General features: G+C 41.0%; 1 protein-coding gene across 2 annotated transcripts; it reads left to right on the plus strand.

The window, feature by feature from the left end:
• Window positions 1–526: 526 nt before the first annotated feature.
• Window positions 527–25,147, plus strand: LOC110501723 (uncharacterized). Of its 2 annotated transcripts, none has more exons than XM_021579470.3 (10): window positions 527–852; window positions 9,919–10,317; window positions 10,422–10,475; window positions 12,677–12,709; window positions 13,023–13,055; window positions 16,153–16,236; window positions 17,595–17,612; window positions 22,478–22,594; window positions 22,694–22,754; window positions 22,887–25,147. In XM_021579470.3, the coding sequence occupies exons 1-10, from the start codon at window positions 792–794 to the stop codon at window positions 22,906–22,908; spliced, it is 882 nt and encodes a 293-aa protein (XP_021435145.2). In that variant the 5' UTR covers window positions 527–791; the 3' UTR covers window positions 22,909–25,147. The 2 variants fall into 2 exon arrangements, with proteins under 2 accessions (XP_021435145.2, XP_021435144.2); XM_021579469.3 differs by having other exon boundaries at window positions 22,694–22,747.

Below are 25,147 nucleotides of genomic sequence, written 5' to 3' on the forward strand. Positions count from 1 at the left end.
TCCAGCCACCCTAGTCATAGACTGTTCTCTCTGCTACCGCACAGCAAGCGGTAGCGCCAAGTCTAGGTCCAAGAGGCTTCTAAACAGCTTCTACCCTCAAGCCATAAGACGCCTGAACATCTAATCAAATGGCTACCCAGACTATTTGCATTGCCCCCCCACCCCCTCTATTTTATGCTGCTGCTAATCTCTGTTATTATCTATGCATAAGTCACTTTAATTACTCTACCTACATGTATATATTACCTCAATTACTTCAACTAATTGGTGCCCCCGCACATTGACTCTGTACAGGTACCCCCTGTATATAGCCTCGCTATTGTTATTTTACTGCTGCTCTTAATTATTTGTTACTTTTATTTCTTATTTTTGTAGGTATTTTCCTTAAAACTGCATTGTTGGTTAAGGGCTTGTAAATAAGCATTTCACTGTTGTATTCGGCTCATGTGACAAATACAATTTGATTTGATTTGATTCTATGTAATCGGTTACTCCCCGACCCTGCCACTTAACTATCAGTTACTCTGTCCCAGCCACACCCCAGACAAAGACACACCCCCTAAAGTTGGGTCCATGTACAGACAAAAGAATACATGAGAAGATTGGAGCTGCAGCAGAGGAGAAGGCAACATGAGAATATAGCCATCGCACATCATACCACATCATACACATAGCTAGTTAACATTACCAGAAACATCATCACCTTCATCATTACTACTTTTATTATTTTATTCTCCCTATTCAATAGAAAAGTTTAAAACTCCAGTTTTGTAATTCAGAACTCTGTTCCCATGATGTCATACCTGTGGATTCTCCTGCTGGGCAGTTTGGTGATTGGAGCCAAGACACAAGGTAAGCACTTTAACATCCACTAATGTACTTTGGGAAGCACTTTAACATCCACTAATGTACTTTGGTAAGCACTTTTACAACTAGTTTTATGGTGCTTTATGTTTCTGTTTCTACTTGAGATAAGTCGGTTAAAGGCCCAATGCAGCCGTTTTATCTCAATATCAAATCATTTCTGGGTAACAATTAAGTACCTTTCTGTGATAGTTTTCAATTAAAAATTTCAAAAATTGTTTCTTAGCCATGAGCAATTTCTCAAGCAAGAATTTAGCTAGGACTGTCTGAGAGTGGTCTGAGTGGGGAGGGGGAAACTGAAAACTAGCTGTTATAGGCAGAGGTTTGGAACTCTCTTTATTAGATGCGTATTAACTATTAACTGGTGATGTCACCAGGCAGGCCAAAATGCCATCCCACCAAAACAGGCCAAAATTTCAGCCAATCTTTTAAAAAAGCTCTTAGGGGAGAGTGGGGTAAGTTGAGCCACCCTTGTTTCTAGGAAAGCATACACAAAATTGATCATTTGACAAAATATTTAAGACGAGGTCCATATGGAAAAAGTGGCAAGCAATTTAGCTCCAAAAAAAGATTTTCACCAAGTCAAATTAATTTATTGTGTTGGAGGTTTCATGATGCTTGTTTCTAAAACAAAGTAGATCATTTAAAGATTGTTCTATAAATCAGTTGGGGTCTATAAGCTTCAATATCAGGTCCTAAACCTAACATGAAAATGCATCCTTGTAGCAATGTTGTCTAATATAGTCAAAATGTTTGCCTTTGGGGTAAGTTGAGCCAATGGCCATGGGGTAAAATGAGCCAATGGATGAGCCAAAGACAAGTTGAGCAAATTGAAGTGTTCTCTTCCCAGGCATAATGCAAAGCATTATCTCTAAGTATCAAAATAAAAAGTATAAATCATTTCAAATTCCATATATTTCATGTCTTTAAAATATACGGATAGCCAGGGGATCACTCCAACAATCAGATATCATTTACAAACTATGCATTTGTGTTTAGTGAGTCTGCCAGGTCAGAGGCAGTAGGGATGACCATGTGTTATCTTGCGTGAATTGGACCATTTCCCTGTCCTGCTAAGCATTCACCATGTAATGAGTACTTTTGGGTGTCAGGTCAAATGTATGGAGCAAAAAGTACATTATTTTCTTTGGGAATGTAGTGAAGTTAAAGTAAAAGTTGTCAAAAATATAAATAGTAAATTAAAGTAAAGATATCCCCAAAACACTACTTATGTAGTACTTTAAAGTATTTTTTACTTAAGTACTTTAGACCACTGAATTCTAATTATATGTTGATATCTTTGTTAGAAAGAATACTATATTTCCCTTGACGGAGTGACGCTGAATGTAAAAGAGGGCTCAACTTTTTTATTTAACCTTTAGGCAAGTCAGTTAAGAACATATTCTTATTTGCAATGACGGCCTAGGAACAGTAGGTTGACTGCCTTGTTCAGGGGCAGAACGACAGATTTTTACCTTCTCAGCTGGGAGGATTTGATCTAGCAACCTTTTGGTTACTGGCCCAACACTCTAACCACTAGGCTACCTTCCTCCTCAAAATTACCCTACTCTCCCCTACACTAAAAGGGCGTTATCATAACGTTCACAATTTCACAGTATTATTCCAACCTCATAGTGTGGAAATATACACTGAGTGTACAAAACATTAGGAACACCTGCTCATTCCATGACATAGACTGACCAGGTGAATACAGGTGAAAGCCATGATCCCTTATTGATGTCACTTGTTAAATCCACTTCAGATAGTGTAGATGAAGGGGCAGAGACACGTTAAAGAAGGACTTTTAAGCCTTGAGACAATTGAGACATGGATTGTGTATGTTTGCCAGTCAGAGGGTGAATGGGCAAGACAAAATATTTAAGTGCCTTTGAACGTGGTATGGTAGTATGTGCAAGGCGCACCGGTTTGAGTGTGTCAAGAACTGCAACGTAGATGGGCTTTTCATGCACAACAGTTTCCCGTGTGTATCAAGAATGGTCCACCACCCAAAGGACATCCAGCCAACTTGACACAACTGTGGGAAGCATTGGAGTCAACATGGGCTGGCATCCCTGTCGAACCCTTCCGACACCTTATAGAGTCCATGCCCTGAAAAATTGAGGCTGTTCTGATGGCAAAATGGGTGCAACCAAATATTAGGAAGGTGTTACTAAGGTTTTGTACACTCAGTGTATATAAAACACAGGAAAATCACGTTTTGGAATTCACTTTGTCTTTAAGTACAATCCTTTCACACCTGCTACTTCTAGGACATCCTGTCTGTCTATCTGTACCTGAGGCTGAAATGTAGAATAAAAAAAAATGTTTATAAACCCGCTCTGATTTATCATTATATTATGTCAAAGGTTATTTACCAAGAAATGATGCTGGTGTGTAGATGTGTTCTACTGTATATATAGATAGTCCTATAGGTTGTGGCCTACTGCATGTGTCTATTCATAAGCGTGTGGACACTGGTAGAAATGTGTTTAATAAAACATTTTGTGACAACTGCTGATGTAAAAAGGGCTTTATAAGATACATTTGATTGAGTCTCTTAAGGGTGTGTCCTACTGGACATGTTATGTGGGGTGTGGACCATGTGAATTTGTACTGTCTAGCTGTGTCCATGCTCTTTCTTTCTTTCTTTCTTTCTTTCTTTCTTTCTTTCTTTCTTTCTTTCTTTCTTTCTTTCTTTCTTTCTTTCTTTCTTTCTTTCTTTCTTTCTACTCCTATACTGTCTGTGTCTGTCTCCTCTCTTTCCCTCGCTTTCTCTCACTTCCCCCCGCTCTCTTTTTTTTTCTCTCTCTCTCACCAGTAGGCCGTTGTGTTTTCCTCTGAACAGCCTCAAGTCCACAACTAGCAGGGACACAGGCATCTGGCTTGAAGAATGATTAACTAATACCAGTATTGGTCACAATCTGTTGATTTACGAGTTATTAGTCTCACCTGGCTTTAGTCATGTTGGTGAATGTTGTGACATAATAGTTGTTGTTGTTAAGTGTTGTTTTCCACAGAGAGAGGCCTCAATCTCTGAGGGTTGTCAGGGAGAGTTGAGATATGCAAAAAAAAAAAAACATTTCCAATTCACACATGCTATTAACACACACATGTGTGAAATAGTACAAATATAAGCACCCATTACATGATTATTAATATTATTCTTGGCTGCCACACCCACCCCTTGGTAGACTCTGGCTGGGATCTGAAGCCAGTTCATTAAAGGTTCAGTGCAGCCATTTTATCTCGATATCAAATCATTTCTGGGTAACAATTAAGTACTTTACTGTGATTGTTTTCAATTAAAATGGAAAAAAATAGCAATTTCTCAAGCAATCATTTTGCTTGGACTGACTGGGAGTTGTCTGAGTGGGGAGAGGAAAACTGTTATTGGCAGAGAGGTTTGGAACTATCTTTCTTATCGGTCTATTAACAAATTTACTCCATGGTGATGTCACCATCGAAGGCCAAAATCCATCCCACCAAAAAAGGCAAACATTTCAGGCGGTCAAACAGCACTTACACTAAAAGGGCATTATCATAATTTTCACAATTTCACAGGCAAATTTACATTCAATGATGAGACCGCCCATTTCCAAATGACAGAGGCAAATGCAGCACATTGCAATGCTCGCAGTTCTACCTCCAGTTACTGCAGGTGCATTTGAGCCCCGCGCTCAACAATGCCTGCTGAAGCTGGTAAATAGCAAATTTACAAATACATTTAAAAATGTTAAACATTAAGACACGATCACTAAAAGTAACTCATCAACGTGAGATTAAGTAAAACTCCTATAGGCCTATGTTTATATTATTAAACCAAATTATTTTTAGGATTATTTTTATTTCCCCGGACTTACTTTAATTGTGTAAATTTGAATATAGGAAATTACATATACTCAATAATATTGTGTCTAAATGGTTGCCTTTTTAAAGTAGATTCAACACATCATTTTTTACAGTGTACTGAGAATGTGTCAGTACACATGTGTTGTTTCCCGCCATTTTGCTACATCCCATCCCCTTCTTTGATCATCAGCTGATTATCAGCTGTTGTCAAACACACATGGATCTGAAAATACTATTATCTTCCTGAATATTGTGCAGCGAATTTTACTAGATAAAAGGGTGCAATTAGTATGACATCTTGGCATTTAAAGCATACTAAATTTTTAAAATGTCACATACTATAAAACTTTCCGTTTTTACATGCCAAAAATGGCTTCTATTTAGAACGCAGGTATGGATATTCCTACATAGACATGTCCTACATTCCTACATGTCTTCATGTAAAGACAGGAGCAGCAGTAACTATTCTAGATCAGTGGTTCCGTAGAATTTTCTAGATCAGTAGTTCTGTGAACCACCTGGATTCTACTGTGAACCTCCAGATAATCTAAACAACTGGTACATATGAAACGGCACGCTATTCCCCACAGTGCATTATCCTGTTGTCCATTGTGCTCTGTCTGGCCAAAAGTAATGTGTTATTCTACAGGGAGAAACAACAACAGGGGTCTACGCCTGACAATACATTGTTTCAACTCAGGGTTTCCCAAACTTGGTCCTGGGGCACGTTTTGGTTTTTACCCAAGGACTACACAGCTGATTCAAATAACCAACTCATCATCAAGCTTTGTTTATTATAAATCAGCCGTGTAGTGCTAGGGCAACAAAAAAACCTGCATCCAGGGGGGGCCCCATGCCGGACCAAACCCCTGTTCTAACTCACCTGAACATTACCTGTCAATCACCTCACGCATTGGCAAGGTTACCCACACAATTACTCATTAACTCTCACATCTTATTGTACAGTATAGATTCCATAAAAGCTCTAACAGTCTCATGTCAGAATTAGACGTTCATCCATGTTTCTCAAATGTCCAATTTTGAAGTTGTTCCAAACAAAGTGTTTAAGGTTAAGTTTAGGCATTAACTCTGAATTCTTAAGTTTAGGCATTAACTCTGAATTCTTAAGTTTAGGCATTAACTCTGAATTCTTAAGGTTAGGCATTAACTATGAATTCTTAAGGTTAGGCATTAACTCAAAATTCTTAAGGTTAGGCATTAACTCAGAATTCTTAAGTTTAGGCATTAACTCTGAATTCTTAAGGTTAGGCATTAACTCTGAATTCTTAAGGTTAGGTATTAACTCAAAATTCTTAAGTTTAGGCATTAACTCAGAATTCTTAAGTTTAGGCATTAACTCAGAATTCTTAAGTTTAGGCATTAACTCTGAATTCTTAAGGTTAGGCATTAACTCAGAATTCTTAAGTTTAGGCATTAACTCAAAATTCTTAAGTTTAGGCATTAACTATGAATTCTTAAGTTTAGGCATTAACTATGAATTCTTAAGGTTAGGCATTAACTCTGAATGGTTAAGTGTTAAGGTTTTGGGTAAGCTTAAAACCAAAATATAAAAAATGACTTTCTCTTGCTGAATTTGAACATGCAACCCTTGGAGGCAGATGCAAAACTGAAACCTACTTGAAGGTAATAGAGCTCACTGTTGCTCCTATTGGCCGGTTTCCAAGTCATCTCCCGACGTCCTCAGACATGAATAGATGTCGAATACTGACTTGTGTCACAGGTGAACTGCCTGAGATTGCTTGAATCTGCGCTGCGTGTGTAAATGGAGCCCATGTTGTGTATTCTCTTTAGGTTCCTATGACAATGACAAGTTACAGTATATTACAGTCTGTTACAGTATATTACAGTCTGTTACTGAATGTCAGAGTCAGAACTGCCCATGTAGTTTAACTCCTTGAGTTGTAGTTTGCCCTGCTTTTATTACAGCACTGTGTAGGAGAGGGTCAACACCCTGACCTTGACTACCTGGAATTTTGACCTTTGACCCTCTGCTCTCTCTCTCATTCTCTTGACTCTGTGTGTTTGTGTGAATGTGTGTGTGTGTGTGGGGGGGGGGGGGGGGGGGGGGTAGGGTTAGGGTTAGGGGGGGGGGGGTGTAACTCTGCCAATATCAGCCAGCCTCCCATAGTTCCTATAGGTAAAGCCCTCGCTCTGTAATGTTGTGGAGCCTCCAAACACACACATTCTGTTCTCTTCTCTTCCCTAAGTTGTCTATTTAACACACACAGAATATAGGAAGGAGGCTGTCTATTTAACACACACACAGAATATAGGAAGGAGGCTGTCTATTTAACACACACATGGACTATAGGAGGGAGGCTGTCTATTTAACACACACATGGAATATAGGTGGGAGGCTGTCTACCTAACACACACATGGAATATAGGAGGGAGGCTGTCTACCTAACACACACATGGAATATAGGTGGGAGGCTGTCTACCTAACACACACATGGAATATAGGAGGGAGGCTGTCTACCTAACACACACATGGAATATAGGAGGGAGGCTGTCTACCTAACACACACATGGAATATAGGAGGGAGGCTGTCTACCTAACACACACATGGAATATAGGAGGGAGGCTGTCTACCTAACACACACATGGAATATAGGAGGGAGGCTGTCTACCTAACACACACATGGAATATAGGAGGGAGGCTGTCTACCTAACACACACATGGAATATAGGAGGGAGGCTGTCTACCTAACACACACATGGAATATAGGAGGGAGGCTGTCTATTTAACACACACATGGAATTTAATGTGTGTGTTAAATAGACAGCCTCCCTCCTATATTCCATGTGTTTTAAATAGACAGCCTCCCTCCTATATTCCATGTGTGTTAAATAGACAGCCTCCCTCCTAGTATATTGTTTTACCCTAATTCTGACTAAAACTACACACATCATTAATTATACTTTTACTCACTAAAACTTCACACATCATTAATAATAATTTTATGATTCTAATCAATTTCATACAATTATATGGTTTCAGGGTGGAATATTCTAATCATTAATTTAAACATATAAATTCCATTATCAATCCACCCTTAATGACTAAATAATACACACTGAGACATCAAACACTAGATGGAAACATAAATGGTATACAAGAATTATCCAAACCAGTACATGTACATTCAATATTCATCCGTGACTGTTATAGGCATATATCCAATTATAACTCTTCCTGTTAGGATTTTTATTACAATCTTCATAAAAAACAGTCTAAACATTAAAAATAGTCTCATCCAACATTGGCTCCTCGTAGTTAAAAGAAACGGAGTCTTCTCCTAGGCCTGGAGGCTTGTATTCGTCATCCCACTGGCCGGAGCTTGGAATCGGTCCGTATCTTACCATCTGTTGCGTCACTGACCTCTCCAGAGTCCTGGTGATCAAACCTCTCACACATGGGACCAAACAACATCCACACAGAACCAAAACACTCATACAGGTGAAAGTTGCCCACAACACAGTGATTATGACATTTTTCCATTTCCCAAACATACTGTCAAACCACTTTGTTAGAGAATTATCCAGCCCAGAGTTCTCTGCTAATTTGTGAGCTAATGTGGTTAAACCAACCAGGGCCTTGGTCACTGATCCGTCTGGAGCTGTGTTATCGAGGATGAAAGTACAACATTCTGATCCGAATATCCCACACACCCCACCCTTATCAGCCAGTAACATATCCAATGCTATTCTATTCTGCCATACCATCAAACTAGTAGCAGCTGTTTGATCTGCTAACCCTTTTATCGCATCTCTAGTATAGTTGGTGAAATGCTGTTGGTTATAGTAGATATAATTTATCCAATCTACATTTTTATTGAGGGTTGACCACCAGAAGATGCTTGATTCCAATCCAGCCCATATCTGATTCCTAGCTTTGAACTCATCAGGCACCCCCCTTGGAACCCCAATGCTATTGATGTAAACTCTATTGTCAAAGGACCCTGAAGGAGCACTCCTTCTTTCTCTTCTACTTGGCACTTGGTCTTTGTGTTGGATAAGGGTGAAGGGCATGCCTAACTGCACTAGTGCACAAATACCGGTCCAATTTGTAGGCAGGTTAGGCCACAGCTTCATACCTCCACACCCCCATCAAACATCCGCTCTAGGCCTTTTTATCTTACTAAAGTCCTCGGAACTCAACCACCCAGTCAGGTCCCTCATTGTCTTGTCGGTTGTAACGTTCTCTGTCCTATTGCATGTTCTTACTTCCCCTACATCCCACCCATGTGTGATGTATCGAGCCATACAATAGTCATTCCCTCCTGTAACTGTGAAAGGGGGAAGTCTGGATGTAATGGGCACATGGGGATACAGATAATACAGATCAATGCAACTGTCATTGTCTGGCTTCCCTGCCTTCATGAACAGCTTTACCATACAGGCCGTTCCCCTGGGTGAATCAATTCCATCAAGTGGAAACGGGATGGTTGTCAACTGAGGTTTAGCTGTGGCACAGGCTTAACATTCTTCTTTAGCTACTGATCTGGCTGTATACTGAATCCATTCCAACCATAGGTTGGAATCCCCATAACCCCAGTTTCCACCTCAATCACTTCCTTCAGATCTTTCATCTGAACTATCCGCACTGGTCCCTGTCTCTATACGACTCCACGGGTAATGTCCGTTTCGTCAGGGGTACTGCTGGTATTTTGGATGGCTGCAGAACTATCGCCAGCTCTATCCTCTGTTACCCGGAATGGTACCGTAGTGTCAACCGAAACCTGGTCAAAACCAACATACCATAACCCTAGGTCCTTTTCTTTACGTTTTTAATGGTAATTCGTACCTTTATGCAATACTTCCCTTGCTCCAGGTTACAATCAAAAACCCTCACCTTCACTATACTCCATCTTCTTCCATACTGGGTATGTGGATTTATATAACCCTCTCTCTCGGTGTGAGCTATGAACTGTTATCACTGCCCCCTATGACTGCAACGCACACACACACACACACACACACACACACACACACACACACACACACACACACACACACACACACACACACACACACACACACACACACACACACACACACTAGAGTAGTCCTGCCATCTGAAAGTCAACGTCTGTCTGAATATTTATTGATGATGTTATAAAATGTGATGTGGGACACCATACCTGTTGCCTGCTAAAGGAAAAGTATGTTCCTCTCTCCAGAAGACCCTGCTGCTGAGCCAGAAACAAAGGAAGCAGAAGAAGCAGCAGAGCCCGAGGCAGAAGCAGAGGAAGTAGCCACAGAGGAGGCCCCAGCAGCTGAGGAGGCTACGACAGGAGAAGTGGAGGAGGCTGCAGAAGAGGAGGAGGCTGCAGAAGAGGAGGAGGCTGCAGAAGAGGAGGCTGCAAGTTCTGAGGTTGCTCCGACTACAGACCAAGAGGCTGCAAGTTCTGAGGTTGATCCGACTACAGACCAAGAGGCTGCAGCTGCAGAAGAGGAGGCTCCGGCTACAAAGGATGAGGCTGCAACTGCAGAAGGAGAGGCTTCGACAGAGGACACAGAAGTAGTAGAAGAACCAGCGGTGGAAGTAGAGGTGGCTCCTGAAGCTGAGACAGAACCAGGTGAGCCACACGCACACGCACACACGCACACACACACACACACACACACACACACACACACACACACACACACAGTTGTTAATGGTTATTGTTGTGTTTCAAAGCGGAGGCTGCAGAACCAGAAGCAGAGGAGCCTGCTGTAGAAGAGGAAGCTGCAGGTCAGACACCCCTTATAACTACAGTACATTCACTCCAGACCGTGGAAGATCGACTTCATGGCTCACTTCACATTTAAAGATCATTTACGATTGAACTGGCATAATGAGCTCAGCCGCCCCCACATTCCCATGTTCACAGAGACTGCATACACGGAAGACGCTGCAATGCAGTCGAACATGGGAACATAGCCTTTAAAGGGCGGCTGAACTCACAGTTTTTGCCTGGGCTTGCTCCTAGATTTTCTGCTGCTGATTAAAAATGTGATTTGCGTAATGGGGTGTGGTTCGATGTGGGTGTGGGTGTGCTATGATCGCTATATCGTACCCTGGAAGTTATTGTTGTTTGTCCCTCTTGAATCCTCACAGCAACAACATAGCCACAACCACACCCTCAAAATAGTTTATTAAATGAAGATACACTATATATACAAAAGTATGTGGACACCCCTTAAAATGAGTAGATTCGGCTATTTCAGTCACACCCGTTGCTGACAGGTGTATCTGGAGTGGTGTAAAGCTTGTCGCTATTGAACTCTGGAGCAGTGGAAATGCATTCTCTGGAGTGATGAATCACGCTTCACCATCTGGCAGTCCGACGGATGAATCTGGGTTTGGCGGATGCCAGGAGCACGCTACCTGTCTGAATGCATAGTGACAACTGTAAAGTTTGATGGAGGAGGAATAATGGTCCATACAGAAGTGGTTTGTTGAGATCAGTGTGAAAGAACTTAACTGGCCTGCACAGAGCCCTGATCTCAATCCCATCGATCACCTTTGGGATGAATTGGAACACCGACTGCGAGACAGGCCTAATCGCCCAACATCAGTGCCCAACCTCACTAACACTCTTGTGGCTGAATGGAAGCAAGTCCCCTGCAGTAATATCCAGTGGAAAGCTTTCCCAGAAGAGTGGAGACTGTTATAGCAGCAAATGGGGACCAACTCTATATTAATGCCCATGATTTTGGAATGAGATGTTCGATGAGCAGGGTTCCATGTACTTTTGGTCATGTAGTGTAAATCAATAAATCTGTAATACATTTTGATGTTTCTGTCGGGGAGGTCTTAGTCGTGAAATTTTACGTTGTGCTAAGGTGTTTTGTGCAGTATTTCTGAAGTACATTTTTTTTTGCATGAAAACGAGTCAGCTGCTAACTCACCATTGCTTAGAAACATGCTGTTAGTACGGACTGATTTCTGAGAATAGGTCTACAACTTCATCAGCAAGCTGTTAAACTATCCTTAATAAAGGACAAGCTACACACTGTTTAACAGTGCCCAAAATCAACAGCTAGCTAAGTTCCATTTTTGTCAATGAAGCTATCTAGTAGCTAGCAGGCACATTCAGCAAGCAGGCTACGTTAGCTAAATCAGCTGTGTGCTTCGGTGCTGTTTTGTTTTACAATTGCTCACTATCTATTACTATCTAGTTGGCAGTGTTTCATAGGGAATCATGCTACAGAACAGGTTGTGATTGGAAACAAGATGCTCGCAAATAGGTTTTGAATTTTGGAATAATGACAATTGGCATTTGGGATGCAAGTGTGCACTGTCTAAATTCTCATTTTGCCCAAAACAGAGTGCAGATTCGAGTGATCACTGTCATATCAGCAAGTGGCCACTCGATAAAGGGCTTAGGGACCAAGTGTCCTTTCAACATAACAATGGCAACGTGTTTTCTTATGTAAACAAGTCTGAGGCGCAGCATAATGGACAGGTCTGTCTCGGTGTCTGTAGGTTCTGCTATTATTAGAAAGAGTTCAATCAGCGCAGCTGTTTCTCTGTGCATGACAATTCTCCCCAGGCGTTACCATCCCCGTGTTAGTGGGCATCATTGAAATCAAAACCCAACCCTCAAATATCCAATGTATCTCAGAACGTAACAGATTCCCTAAATCTCTTAAATCTCGGTTTTGGAAGATACTGACTTTATGACCAGAATTATGCTATTTACACTTTGTGTAAATATAGGATGTTTCCAACCAGTTAAGATGTTTTTCGAGTTCAGCTGCCCATTAGAAGGTGCATAGCCGAAAGGGGCGATCAGATTAAATCCCGACCTAAATCACAGTTTAGATCTGTTGTCTGTGAGTGATAAGAGTGACGGGTTAAAATAGTATTACTGTAATAAGTATCACATTTGCCAATGATGTCCTCTCAGTATAGTCATGGTATCTGATAAAGGTCTGTTTGTTTCTCAGAGTCGGAAGCGGCGCCTGCACCAGAAGACGGAGGTAAAACACTTCAACACATTCACACCCCTCCTACCTCTAAACCCCTGATCTATTAACCATCACCTCTCACCTGCACACATTTACAGTTAGACATTGACATCTGAGTGGTGTTCATTAGGCCCAAAACCCAAAACACTTGAAATGGAAAAATGTAAATATATAGCTCAGGTAGTACCTGCTCTGTTTTCAACGCGTTTTCCCCGGTATGCTGAACAAACAACTCTGCATCTCAGACAGTCATCAATCAACCTGCATGTGCTGCTTATATTTATCTGTGTTTATGGCTGTTTCTGTGTGTCTGTTTCCATTGCAGGTGAACTAGATCTGTCTGAAGCTGTTGAACCAGGTAAGGATGGTTTACTTACTGTGGTACTGTCAATACCAAAAATAGCAGTATTCCCCTCTGCATTTATAAGACTGCAGATTTCTGATGAGACAGTAAAGATGGTTTACTATAGAACTAGTAGAAAAAAACAGTTACTGTGTTTCAGAAGCTCTGTTATCAGACTTTCGTGAGGTGGCATTTATTAATGTTAGGTAATCCAGCTCACCTCCCACTGCTGCAGTTACAGCTAGGCCTACAACATTGGAGTCACAGATACCACTAGTCTGTGCAGTCTGTAGTGCTACTGTAGTCCTCTGTGTTTAGCTTGGCCATTATTGCAGCAGTCCTATCTGTACTGACATCCATTCCAGGGCAGTGCTCTATGTTCTCATCCTCAGTGGACATTCCACCTGTTCTCTTCAGTTCTGGATGTTGTTCTTTACCATAATGACTGCCACAGCCGGGTTCTGTCAACAATCAGAATAGATACACCCGCGAGGTGTGACCATGCTCCAGAGTAGGGTACTCGCCTTAATCCAATGCAATTAGCCTAGCTTTAGCGTCATCCTAAGCAAACTACTGACACGAGTTTTCAGCAGCCTCACATATCGTTATTAACATAATTGACTGTTACAACAAATTATTTGCATTATACTTATTCTGCCTTCCTAATTTGTTAACCGGCCTGCTAACACTGACAGTAAAGCTAGTAAAGCTGTCGTATTATACTTTCTTCACAGTTTGTTAGATTTTTTGCAAGTTAGCTGACGTTAGCTGGCTGGCTAGCGAGATAAGTTAATCTCAATCTAATTTGCTAGTCTTAGACACGTCACGTAACTACTTCCAGCCTTTGCCTGCCCTTGGAACGGTCTAGGTATATAGAAAAATTGATTATTTTTGGCTTGCCTAAATGTCCTTTCATCTTGCCGGAAACCAGCTGAAGAGAAAACCCTACTATTGTTCAAACAAAACGGTACTGGATAACATGAAAACAGCCTAACCAGCCAGTCAGTCATTCAGCCAGCCAGCCTCTCACTCATGCTTTGCTGACACTGGCCATATTCAACGGGTGTTGTACCCTTTAGCTTAAGACTAGCTAGGTAAACAATGAACCTAGCTAGGTAAACAATGTGTAAGATCACACACATGTAACGATAACAAGCCAGCCACCTAACTTTACTTAGTTAAACATCAATGAACATAATGCCAAATCATGTTGTTACTACTCTGCTAGGAGCTAACCAACCATGTTCAATGTTAGCTAGATAACATTAGGCTCTAACTAGCAAAGCATACGGCTCTGGGATACAAATAATAAGGTCATACACGTAACATTAGTTAGGAAGCCAGCCAGCTAAAGTTAGCTAGTTAACAGTACACGTTAGCCCAAAATGAAAACCCCTTTAAAAAAAATTGAAACGTGTAATATCTGAAAATGTAGCTAGCCAGACTCTTACCCATATACATCATGCATGATGGAGGTGTCTCCCTGTCACAGATGCCATGCCACGGTTGCCCTTAGTTTGAAGATGTAATCCTGAGACAGGTGTTTTCACCATCTTTAGCTATCATATTCTAATTCCACTAATTTTAAAACTCAATCCTCCAGAAAGTGGAAAGCAACACTTATGCAGCTCCACTACACGATACGTTTTTTTTTTTAACCAACTCAACTGACCAGCTCAAATAGACAGAAGCCCTCTATATGGCAGACCAATCCAAACTCCGAACTCGGCAGGTCCAGCCCACTCATTATCTCAGCCAATCATGGCTAGTGGGAAGGCTTGTAAATTTAACAATTTTATTCGTATTTACAGATGGCATGAGTCACGAACTGGCTCGAAGCCCGTAACAAAAAGGGAGACAACGTGGAGATAAAGAACAAAATAAATGTATTAACTGAAGTAAAGTAAATACAATTAACAATGGTGTGTGTTTAGTCAGTAGTGTAAGTGAGTGGTCGCATGTATACATGTGATAATTATGGGGGTTTGAAAGGTGCCAACGCAATGAAACCAAATAACCACAAAAATGCCACAACCAAAATCTGTCTGTCTGCATGGAGATTGTCTCCTCAATGAACGGGGAAAGGTGCATTTATCCTGGGACACACCCGAGCCCAGGTGTGTCCCATTTCACTGACGACCCTCCCGGCTCCGCCCACCGACATCCTATTAAGGAAAACAAGAGCAAAGAGAAAGAATTCGGCAGACAGAGTGGGAGGGTCATCACACATGCAAGTTTGTTATTAAGGCACATGAAAGTTCACATGATCCAGAAGGCGTTTCTGACAAAAAAGCACTTTGATAAAAAATAAAACAATTCAAAAAGCTCTGAAACGGGTCACATATTTATTTTTTATTTAACTAGGCAAGTCAGTTAAGAACAAATTCTTATTTACAATGACGGCCTGGGAACAGTGGGTCTACTGCCTGTTCAGGGGCAGAACGACAGATTTTTACCTTGTCAGCCCGGGGATTCGATCTAACAACCTTTCACGATGGGTTGGCTGATGCTCTTTTTGTCAATTGTCTTGAAAAAACATATACTAAAAAGTGGAAATCAACCAATTCTCCCTCATTAAGACAATCGAACAATCATATGCTTCATTATCTGAATATTGAAAGAGCGTGAGAGACAGAGAGGAACAAAATGGTGGAATTTGAGGACGAGGCGGAGAGTAGTGCAGCCCCTGGAGATGGGGGTGAGAACAGGTGGGTCTGGGCAGGGGTGATGTTGTTGATGTTTGTGTTTGTCTGTGTGTTGTTTTTTGTATGTGTATGTTTTGGTTTCTATTGTTTGAAAAAAAATTTCAATAGAATCAACACATTTTTTAAAAGACTAACCAAGCATATCCAAAATGTTTAATTAGAATTATAAAAAAAATGAATATTGCCGTTGACGGATTATGAGTAAAGGAAGAACATTTCACATAATAGTAACGGAAGTGCCCTACGGCTGTACCCTACAGCACGTTAAGCCATGCCTCGCCGTGAGAGAGAGAGAGAGAGAGAGAAAGAGAGAGTGAGAGAGAGAGAGAGAGAGAGTTAAAACAACTGAAGGACAAGAGTCTCTGTTCTTCTTCCTGTCTCACCTCTCCTCCCCCCTTCCTTTACAGAAGCTGAGCCTGAAGCACAAGAGGAGAGCGAGCCCACAAAGGAGACACCCATGGGAGGGAAGAGCCGCCGAGGGGGCTCAGTTGGTTAGTATCTTATACTGGTGGTGGTGGCTACAACACATACAATATGCAACCAGCCAGGCTAGAATAGTTAGCTATGACACATACAATATGCAAATAGCCAGGCTAAAAGAGCTAGCTAAAGCACAGTATGGAACCAGGCAGGCAAGAAGAGTTAGCTACAACACATACAGTATGCAACCAGCCAGGCTAAAAGAGCTAGTTAATGCACAATATAGAACCAGGCAGGCTAGAAGAGATGGCTAAAGCACAATATAGAACCAGGCAAGCTAGAAGAGATGGCTAAAGCACAATATAGAACCAGGCAGGCTAGAAGAGCTGGCTAAAGCACAGTATGGAACCAGGCAAGCTAGAAGAGCTGGCTAAAGCACAATATAGAACCAGGCAGGCTCGAAGAGCTGGCTAAAGCACAATATAGAACCAGGCAGGCTAGAAGAGCTGGCTAAAGCACAATATAGAACCAGGCAGGCTAGAAGAGCTGGCTAAAGCACAATATAGAACCAGGCAGGCTAGAAGAGCTGGCTAAAGCACAGTATGGAACCAGACACATGTCTGTTAATTGAAACTTGAACTTGATCTACTCAATGTGAACATTCCTACATCATTATGCTGTGTCCTGTTGAATACACTCTGATGTGCAGCTACATATGGAGTCTATTAAAATATATTAAAAGCTCAGGACTCAGGACTCATATGACCAATAAAGTGACTAATATACAGTAATGAATGAGTCACTTGCTCCAGTCATTAATGGCTCATAGTCACTACTATCCATATGCAAATATAAATGTTAGTTAAGTTTGTGTGTTTGCTGTAGATCTGGTCCTCTCCGAACCGGTTAGAGCAGAAACTCTATACTAGCCTCAGAGCATCAACTACATTACAGACACTCCTTCCAGACCATACCACAGAAGCAGAACGCAAGAGCCTTGCTTCCCTTAATGATATATATATATATATATATATATATATATATATATATTAACCTTTACTAGGCAAGTCAGTTAAAAGGTAAGGCACGAGGGGGTGTGGTATGTGGCCAATATACCACGGTTATGGGCTGTTCTTATGCACAACGCAACGCGGAGTGCCTGGATACAGACCTTAGCTGTGGTATATTGGCCATATACCACACCCCCTTGTGCCTTATTGCTATTATAAACTAATTACCAACATAATTAGAGCAGAAAAAATTTACGTTTTGTAATTTATACCACAGCTGTCAGCCAATCAGCATTCAGGGCTCAAACCACCCAGTTCATAATATGTGAATTATTGTGGATGTGTTAGTGTGTGTGTGTTTTATTTGTGTGTGCGTTATGTTAATAATTGTGTGTTTCTTTCTATTCTCTTCTGAACAGGCACAGTGGAAGCTCAAGGTAAGTCCTTCTCCCTCCCTCTCTGTCTTTTTTCTCTGTGTCCATACTGTGGAATGGTTTTTAGTTTCCATACTGTGGAATGGTTTTTAGTTTCCATACTGTGGAATGGTTTTTAGTTTCCATACTGTGGAATGGTTTTTAGTTTCCATACTGTGGAATGGTTTTTAGTTTCCATACTGTGGAATGGTTTTTAGTTTCCATACTGTGGAATGGTTTTTAGTTTCCATACTGTGGAATGGTTTTTAGTTTCCATACTGTGGAATGGTTTTTAGTTTCCATACTGTGGAATGGTTTTTAGTTTCCATACAGTGGAATGGTTTTTAGTTTCCATACTGTGGAATGGTTTTTAGTTTCCATACTGTGGAATGGTTTTTAGTTTCCATACTGTGGAATGGTTTTTAGTTTCCATACTGTGGAATGGTTTTTAGTTTCCATACTGTGGAATGGTTTTTAGTTTCCATACAGTGGAATGGTTTTTAGTTTCCATACTGTGGAATGGTTTTTAGTTTCCATACTGTGGAATGGTTTTTAGTTTCCATACTGTGGAATGGTTTTTAGTTTCCATACAGTGGAATGGTTTTTAGTTTCCATACTGTGGAATATCTTTTAGTTTCCATACTGTGATAGCGGGGATCAGTGATGGGGGCTAAGTGTTTTACCTGTCCCTTCTTGTCTCAGAGGGTTCTCTCAGACACTACTGAGCACGTGCAGACAGTGTGCATGGGGGGATGTGTAGTTTCTATAGTACCTGCCTAAACCGCCCACCTGCGAACGTTCCTCTCAAACATAACTGTCACCGTGCAGTTTATTACTGTGTAATGAAATTCCGAAAATCTGGAAATCAGCATTTGTCCTACCACTTTTAAAAGGGGGAGATCCAACTCTTTTAAATAATTATAGGCCAATCTCAAAGCTGTCACCCCTGGTGAAAATACTTGAAACCCTTGTGAGTGAACAGCTAAAAGAGTCTATTTTATCAAAGTACCAATCGGGCTTCAGGAAGAAGCATAACACAATTACAGCAGCCATGAAGGTTTTAAATTATATCACTGAAGCCCTTGACAAAAAACAGCACTGTGTCTCACTTTTTATTGATCTCTCTAAGGCTTTTGATACAGGACGATCATGCTATACTAAGGCAGAGATTGTCGAGTGTAGGCCTTTCAGAGCATGCAGTTGCATGGTTTGCTAACTATCTGTCTAATAGAACTCAGTGCACTCAATTTGATGGGCTTATGTCTGTTAAATTGTCTGTCTTTAATGGTGTGCCCCAAGGCTCTGTACTTGGTCCTCTCTTATTCACTATTTTGTCCAGAAAATTGTCCAGAATGCGCAACTTCATTTTTATGCTGACGAAACTGTTATTTACTGTTGTAACTCGTCTCTTACAAAAGCTTTCCAGAACTAGCAAACTGCTTTTTATACTGTTCAACATACCTTGTGTCAATTGAAGCTTATTTCTCAATACTGACAAAACTAAACTAATGGTGTTTTCTAAAGCAAGAAATAGACCTCTGAACCTTTTACCTATTACTACCTGTCAGGGCAAGGAGATTGAGGTTGTAACCTCATATAAATATCTTGGAATTTTAATTGATGACGGCCTCTCTTTAGAATTGCATATTCAACAACTTACAAAAAAATTGAAGCTGAAATTGGGATTTTAATTTTAGGAATAAGGCCTGTTTTTCTTTTGAAGCCAGAAGGAGGCTAGTATCAGCTACATTTATGCCTTTACTAGACAATGGGGATATTTTATATATGAATGCTTCCGCTCAGTGTTTGAGATCAATTGACACTCTTTACCATGGCACTTTGAGATTTATTTTAAACTGCAAAACCCTTACGCACCACTGCACTTTGTATACCAGGGTTGGCTGGCCTTCTCTAGTCACTTGTAGGCTCAGGCACTGGTATACTTTTATTTACAAAACCATTTTGGGTTTACTACCTTTTTATTTGGGCATTTTATTGTTCAGAAATGTGGTGGGTACTCTCTTCGTTCGCTGGATTTTATCCTGCTAACTGTTCCAAATGTCCCAACTGAATTTGGTACAAGGGCTTTTATGTGTTCTGCGCCATCGTCTTGGAACACCTTAGAAAATACTTTTGAACTGGAAGAACTTGTCCCGATTGGTGTTTTTAAATCACTGATGAATGATCTTGAGACTGATTCCCTGACCTGTCAATGTTTTTAATTTGCTGTTTTTGATTTTGTTATACTCTTGTGAATTCTATGGTTTTTACTAGATTATGTACTTGTAGGTTTTCATGTTGTTTGTCTGTAATAATTTTTGTAACGACTTGGTGCTGCCTATCTTGGCCAGGACGCTCTTGAAAAATAGATTTTGAATCTCAATGAGCGCTTCCTGGTTAAATAAAGGTTTCAACTTCTTGGTGACAGGGGGCAGTATTTTCAAGTCCGGATGAAATGCTTGCCCAAATTCAACTGCCTGCTACTCATCCCCAGAAGATAAGACATGCATATCATTAATACTGTTTGATAATAACTGTTTGAATAACTGTTTGAATCATGTCTGTGAGTATAACAGAACATATTTAGCAGGCGAAACCCAGAGGACAAACCATTCAGATTTTTTTTTGAGGTCACTCTCTTTTCAATGGTTTTTCATTGGGAATCCAGATTTCTAAGGGACCTTCTTCCAGTTCCTACCGCTTCCACTGGATGTCACCAGTCTTTAGAAATTGGTTGAGGTTTTTCCTTTGTGTAATGAAGAAATAAGGCCATCTTGAACTAGGGTCACTTGAAGTGTAGAGGCGCGTGACCAGAAAGCTAGCTACGGTTTGTTTTCCTCCTGTATTGAAGACAGATCATCCCGTCTTCAATTGTATCAATTATTTACCTTGAAAATACCTAAAGTTATATTACAAAAGTAGTTTGAAATGTTTTGGCAAAGTTTACAGGTAACTTAGTCACGTTTCGCAAATTGGAACCGGTGTTTTTCTGGATCAAACGCGCCAAATAAATGGACATTTTGGATATATATTGACGGAATTAAATGAACATTTGTGATGTTGATGGGACATATTGGAGTGCCAACAAAAGAAGCTCGTCAAAGGTAAGGCATGAATTATATTTTTATTTCTGCGTTTTGTGTCGCCTGCAGGGTTGAAATATGCTTTTCTCTTTTTGTTTACGGAGGTGCGATCCTCAGATAATAGCATCGTTTGCTTTCACTGAAAAGCCTTTTTGAAATCTGACATATTGGCTGGATTCACAACAAATGTAGTTTTAATTTACTATCTTGCATGTGTGATTTAATGAAAGTTTGATTTTTATAGTAATTTATTTGAATTTGGCGCTTAAGTGATAGTTAGCAAGTGAAGTGTGCGGGGGGTTCCATTCATTTACAGTTTTTCTCAATTGCTAAAACACTATTTCTGAACTCTTGCTCCATTTCCTGAAAACATTAAACACAAAACCTCATCTTCAAGCACTATTTACATAACCTCTGACTCCTCTTGCAAAATGAAACATTCGCCTCAAAACAGTTTTACCTGTGTTCAAAATCAAACACTGCTCTCAAATCATAAACAAAGTAATCAAAATGATATACACTCTCAACCAGTCAGTAAACAATACACCGAAAAATAGAAAACACATTGTTCAGAACATACAATTCTCAGGGAGAAGTACATTTTTAATTTAAAAAAATATTAATATTTTTCCGTCATTGTCTTTTGATGAACGAAAACATGTTCTATCATAGTAGCTCAAAATTGATCAGAAATTACTTCTCTGCTTTGCTCTGTGCAATTTTGTTCTTCCTCCTCCTTGTACCCCTATTTTTATAGTACTGTACCCTGCATCTCACAAACTTGTCCTTTGTCTCTGTGATACTGTAATTCTTGTTCTTTGTTGATATGAACCTGCAACCAGTCAAAATCTATTGAGCAGTCAGTACTGTTAATAAATGGAAAGCACAATGTTCAGGGCCATACAATTCATCCATTGTACAGTATACAGCCTACAATGCACTGTACTACAGTATCCATTCTCAGACTTTTTCCTTCCCACCTTCAACAACCTGTTTGCTCGCTCTTATATTGGTTGTGTCGCATCATTTGAAACAGGTTAAATCAATTTTGAGTGGTTGTGTTCAATCAATGACATATGTTCTCTATTTGTATTTGATTGTTGCCACTTGTGTTTACCAGTATGGATGACATATGCATTAGAGTGCAGAATGTGTTTTGAGAATGAGAATGTGTTTAGAGTTTTGCTGAAAAGTCTAACTGAGATCTGCAAATTGTGTTTTATCATGTGAAATGGTTTAAGGTATTGACAACAGAATGCATAATTAGCTAAATGAGTCCAGGCAACTGAGAACTTTGTTCAGCCAATGGGTTTTAGTGTTTTAGCAATTGATAAAAACTGTAAACTATGGTTGTTATTTCTTGTGTGTAGTGACTCTGTTGTGATGGCATTCCGCTCCGTCGTATTGTCTTACTGTATGTGGGAAGAGTTCGATTGACGCAGTGACAGCGTTAAGAACTGGATGTGTTGACAGAGTTAGTAGTTGTACCTGCTGACAGTTGTGTGGAGGGTAGTGTACTGACTGTAATTATTGGATTAATACTCTCTGGCGTTTTAGACACGCATTATAATGCACACACATACAACCTCGCCACATTTCACAAGGAACGCCACTGCTCTGGACACAAGCAGAGCCCTACAGTGTCTGGATGCAACATACTGTTTGTCTGAATGTAACAGCATCACACTGCACTACCTGATATGAAATAAATCTGCTGTGAAAATACTGTACAGAAGCACCTAATAGAACCACGCAACAAGCTGCATTAAAGGCACCGTTATAACCAGTGTACTGTTGTCTCTATAGGGGCTAGCTCTGGCTCGGTTGTGAGCATTCTGTGTGCTATCGGCGTGGCGATCGTTGGAGCTGCCACCGGATACTTTGCCTATCAGAAGAAGAAGCTCTGTTTCAAGAACAGTGGAGGTGAGATACCATTAACTACATAATGTACAGTCTATTAATGTAGCTACATTTACCACTAGAGAGAGAGAGAGATAAATTAATTCCCTGTCTCTCCATCAGGGGATGTAGTGAGTGGCCCTAAGGAGAAGGCTGAGACCCGGTCCGATCCCCAGGGTACGTAGTACGTAATGTCTTAATAAATCAAACTAATAAAACACTATTCTGCGGTGTGGTGTTGTGTTTGTCTGGTGTTGTGTTTGTCCGGTGTTGTGATTGTCCGGTGTTAATCCAGCATGTCCTTTTCTGGTTGCAGTTCTCAGCAATTTGCTGACTAATTCATCCTAGATCATCTGAGATTCCACTGGAAAAGAACCAGGACCAGCAGCAGAGTTTCCCACAACGCACACACACACACACACACGCATACACTCAAACACAGATTTGTCTCAATCTTTAGGCCTTGAACTGATATAGCTGTACAACTGTGAGATAGTTGTGTGGGGTTATGAACCTTCAGTACCACGTTAGAGTGTGAGACCAATCAGTAGTATCTCTGTGTCTTCTAATGATCACATTTGTAATCTGTTTAAAGGGGTGACATTTTCTGTCCACTAAACCGCACCTGAAACAATGTAGGCCTATTTCTTCTAATACTAGTACTGGGATGTACTGTATTGTAGCTCAGAACCTCATTCTATGTTGTCTATGAGAAGGCAGCGCAATTTATATGGATCTATCGTAAACAATGTGTATAGGCACAGCTCATGATTATTATTTCCTAGGTTATTTTGGACAAAATGGCTCCTCTATTTGAAATGGTACCTTTGTTTGTTGTTGGTTTCTTGATTTAGCCTGGTCCCATGTTGATTGTGCTGTAGCCAACTCTTTTAGCCTGGTTCCATAATGAATGTAGCCAACTCTTCTATCATTGTCAAGCCATACACATTTGGGGTAACAATTAAGGAACTCCGAGATGAGTTGGCTAAAGCAGCAACAGACCGGACCACCTGGCTAGTAGTGTTGTTCAGGAAGCTGAATGAGAGCTGGCAAGTGGAAGCTGTATGAGAGCTGGCAAAGAGGACAGAAGATGTCGCCCCTGTTGTGTGTTTGCTTGGTATTTTTGGGGGCTTGGAGACCTTTACCGGCGGGTTGTCTAAAATGTAACAATGAATGTGAACATTTATCAAATCAAATCAGAGTTTATTTGTTGCATGCAAAGGGTCGCAGATATAATTGCAGGGTACTGCTCTGTAGATGGTTCACCTGGCAGGCCTGATCACGATTCTATCTCACTACTAGTGCCAGTCTGAAATGGCTCCCTGTTCCCTCTATAGTGGAATTCTTTTGGAGCCCTGCTATGAAAGGAATAGGGTGCCATTTTGGACATAGCTGGGGGGGGGGGGGTAAAGTAGTGACCCGCCGGACACTTCAATCCAGCCCGTGAGACATACCCCCTTTTCTCCCCAATTTCATGGTATCCAATTGGTAGTTACAGTCCTGTCCCATTGCTGCAACTCCCGTACGGACTCGGGAGAGGTGAAGGTCGAGAGCCATGCGTCATCCGAAACACGACCCAGCCAAGCCGCACTGCTTCTTGACACAATGCCCGCTTAACCCGGAAGCCAGCTGCACCAATGTGTCAGAGGAAACACCATACACCTGGCGACTGTGTCATGCGCCCGGCCCGCCACAGGAGTTGTTAGAGCACAATGGGACAAGGAAATCTCGGCCTGCCAAACCCTCTCCTAACCCGGACAACGCTGGGTCAATTGTACACCGCCTCATGGGTCTCCCAGTCACGGCCAGCTGTGACACAGCCTGGGATCAAACCCGGGTCTGTAGTGATGCCTCAAGCACTGCAATGCAGGAGGCCCCCAAATTGATTTTAACAAACAATTGGTCCCCCAATTGTTGAATTTCAAAATCCCGATGTGGCCCTCGAGCAATTAAGGTTTGCCCACCCCTGCTCTAGACTTAGGCAGGACTGTCACACACTTCACCATGGAGACTGTCAGGGGTCTCCAACGCCCGTCCTGGAGAGCTACTGGGTGAACTGTGCTGTTAATGCAGGTCTGGAACAAAAGCCTGCACACCCAGCAGCTCTCCAAGATCACAATTGGAGAACCCAGTACCTGCGTCACACTATAGGGCCGACCCGAACAGTACTGTGCTGGCCATCATATTTTCTTTTCATATTGTCCTTTCCAACAAGGCTCCAGCAACTATGGTGGATGCGTAACCAGGCCAGCCCAGTACAGCTTCACAGTCGAAGACTTAAACTTCAGAGAAGCACTTTCTGATTAGCTTGGTCCCATGATCTGTGTGTCCTTTAGCCAACTAACTGCTCTGAATATCATTGTCTTGACAAGGCCTCTTTTGGAGAAGCACTTTACCAATCTGATCATGTTTTGAGTAATGATGATACAAGTTGGTATACAGAATACTACGGTCTTCTATTTAAGGAATCTGTCTTTATCTTGTGTTTGAGAATTGTGTGATTTTAATCTTTTAGCACTTATTTGTTTTGCTTTGAATAATGTTGGAGACCTGAATAAAGGAGCTGTTAAGGGGGAA

This window comes from Oncorhynchus mykiss, chromosome 22, assembly GCF_057628025.1.
Source record: "Oncorhynchus mykiss isolate SJ-2025 chromosome 22, ASM5762802v1, whole genome shotgun sequence".
NCBI lineage: Eukaryota > Metazoa > Chordata > Actinopteri > Salmoniformes > Salmonidae > Oncorhynchus > Oncorhynchus mykiss.

Excerpts from the sequence above, each read along its gene's own strand:
- LOC110501723 (XM_021579469.3), top strand. The coding sequence starts at position 792 with ATGATGTCATACCTGTGGATTCTCCTGCTGGGCAGTTTGGTGATTGGA. Across the intron at positions 13,056-16,152 it reads GTCTGAAGCTGTTGAACCAG|AAGCTGAGCCTGAAGCACAA; the intron begins GTAAGGATGGTT and ends CTTCCTTTACAG. Across the intron at positions 22,748-22,886 it reads GACCCGGTCCGATCCCCAGG|TTCTCAGCAATTTGCTGACT; the intron begins GTACGTAGTACG and ends TTCTGGTTGCAG.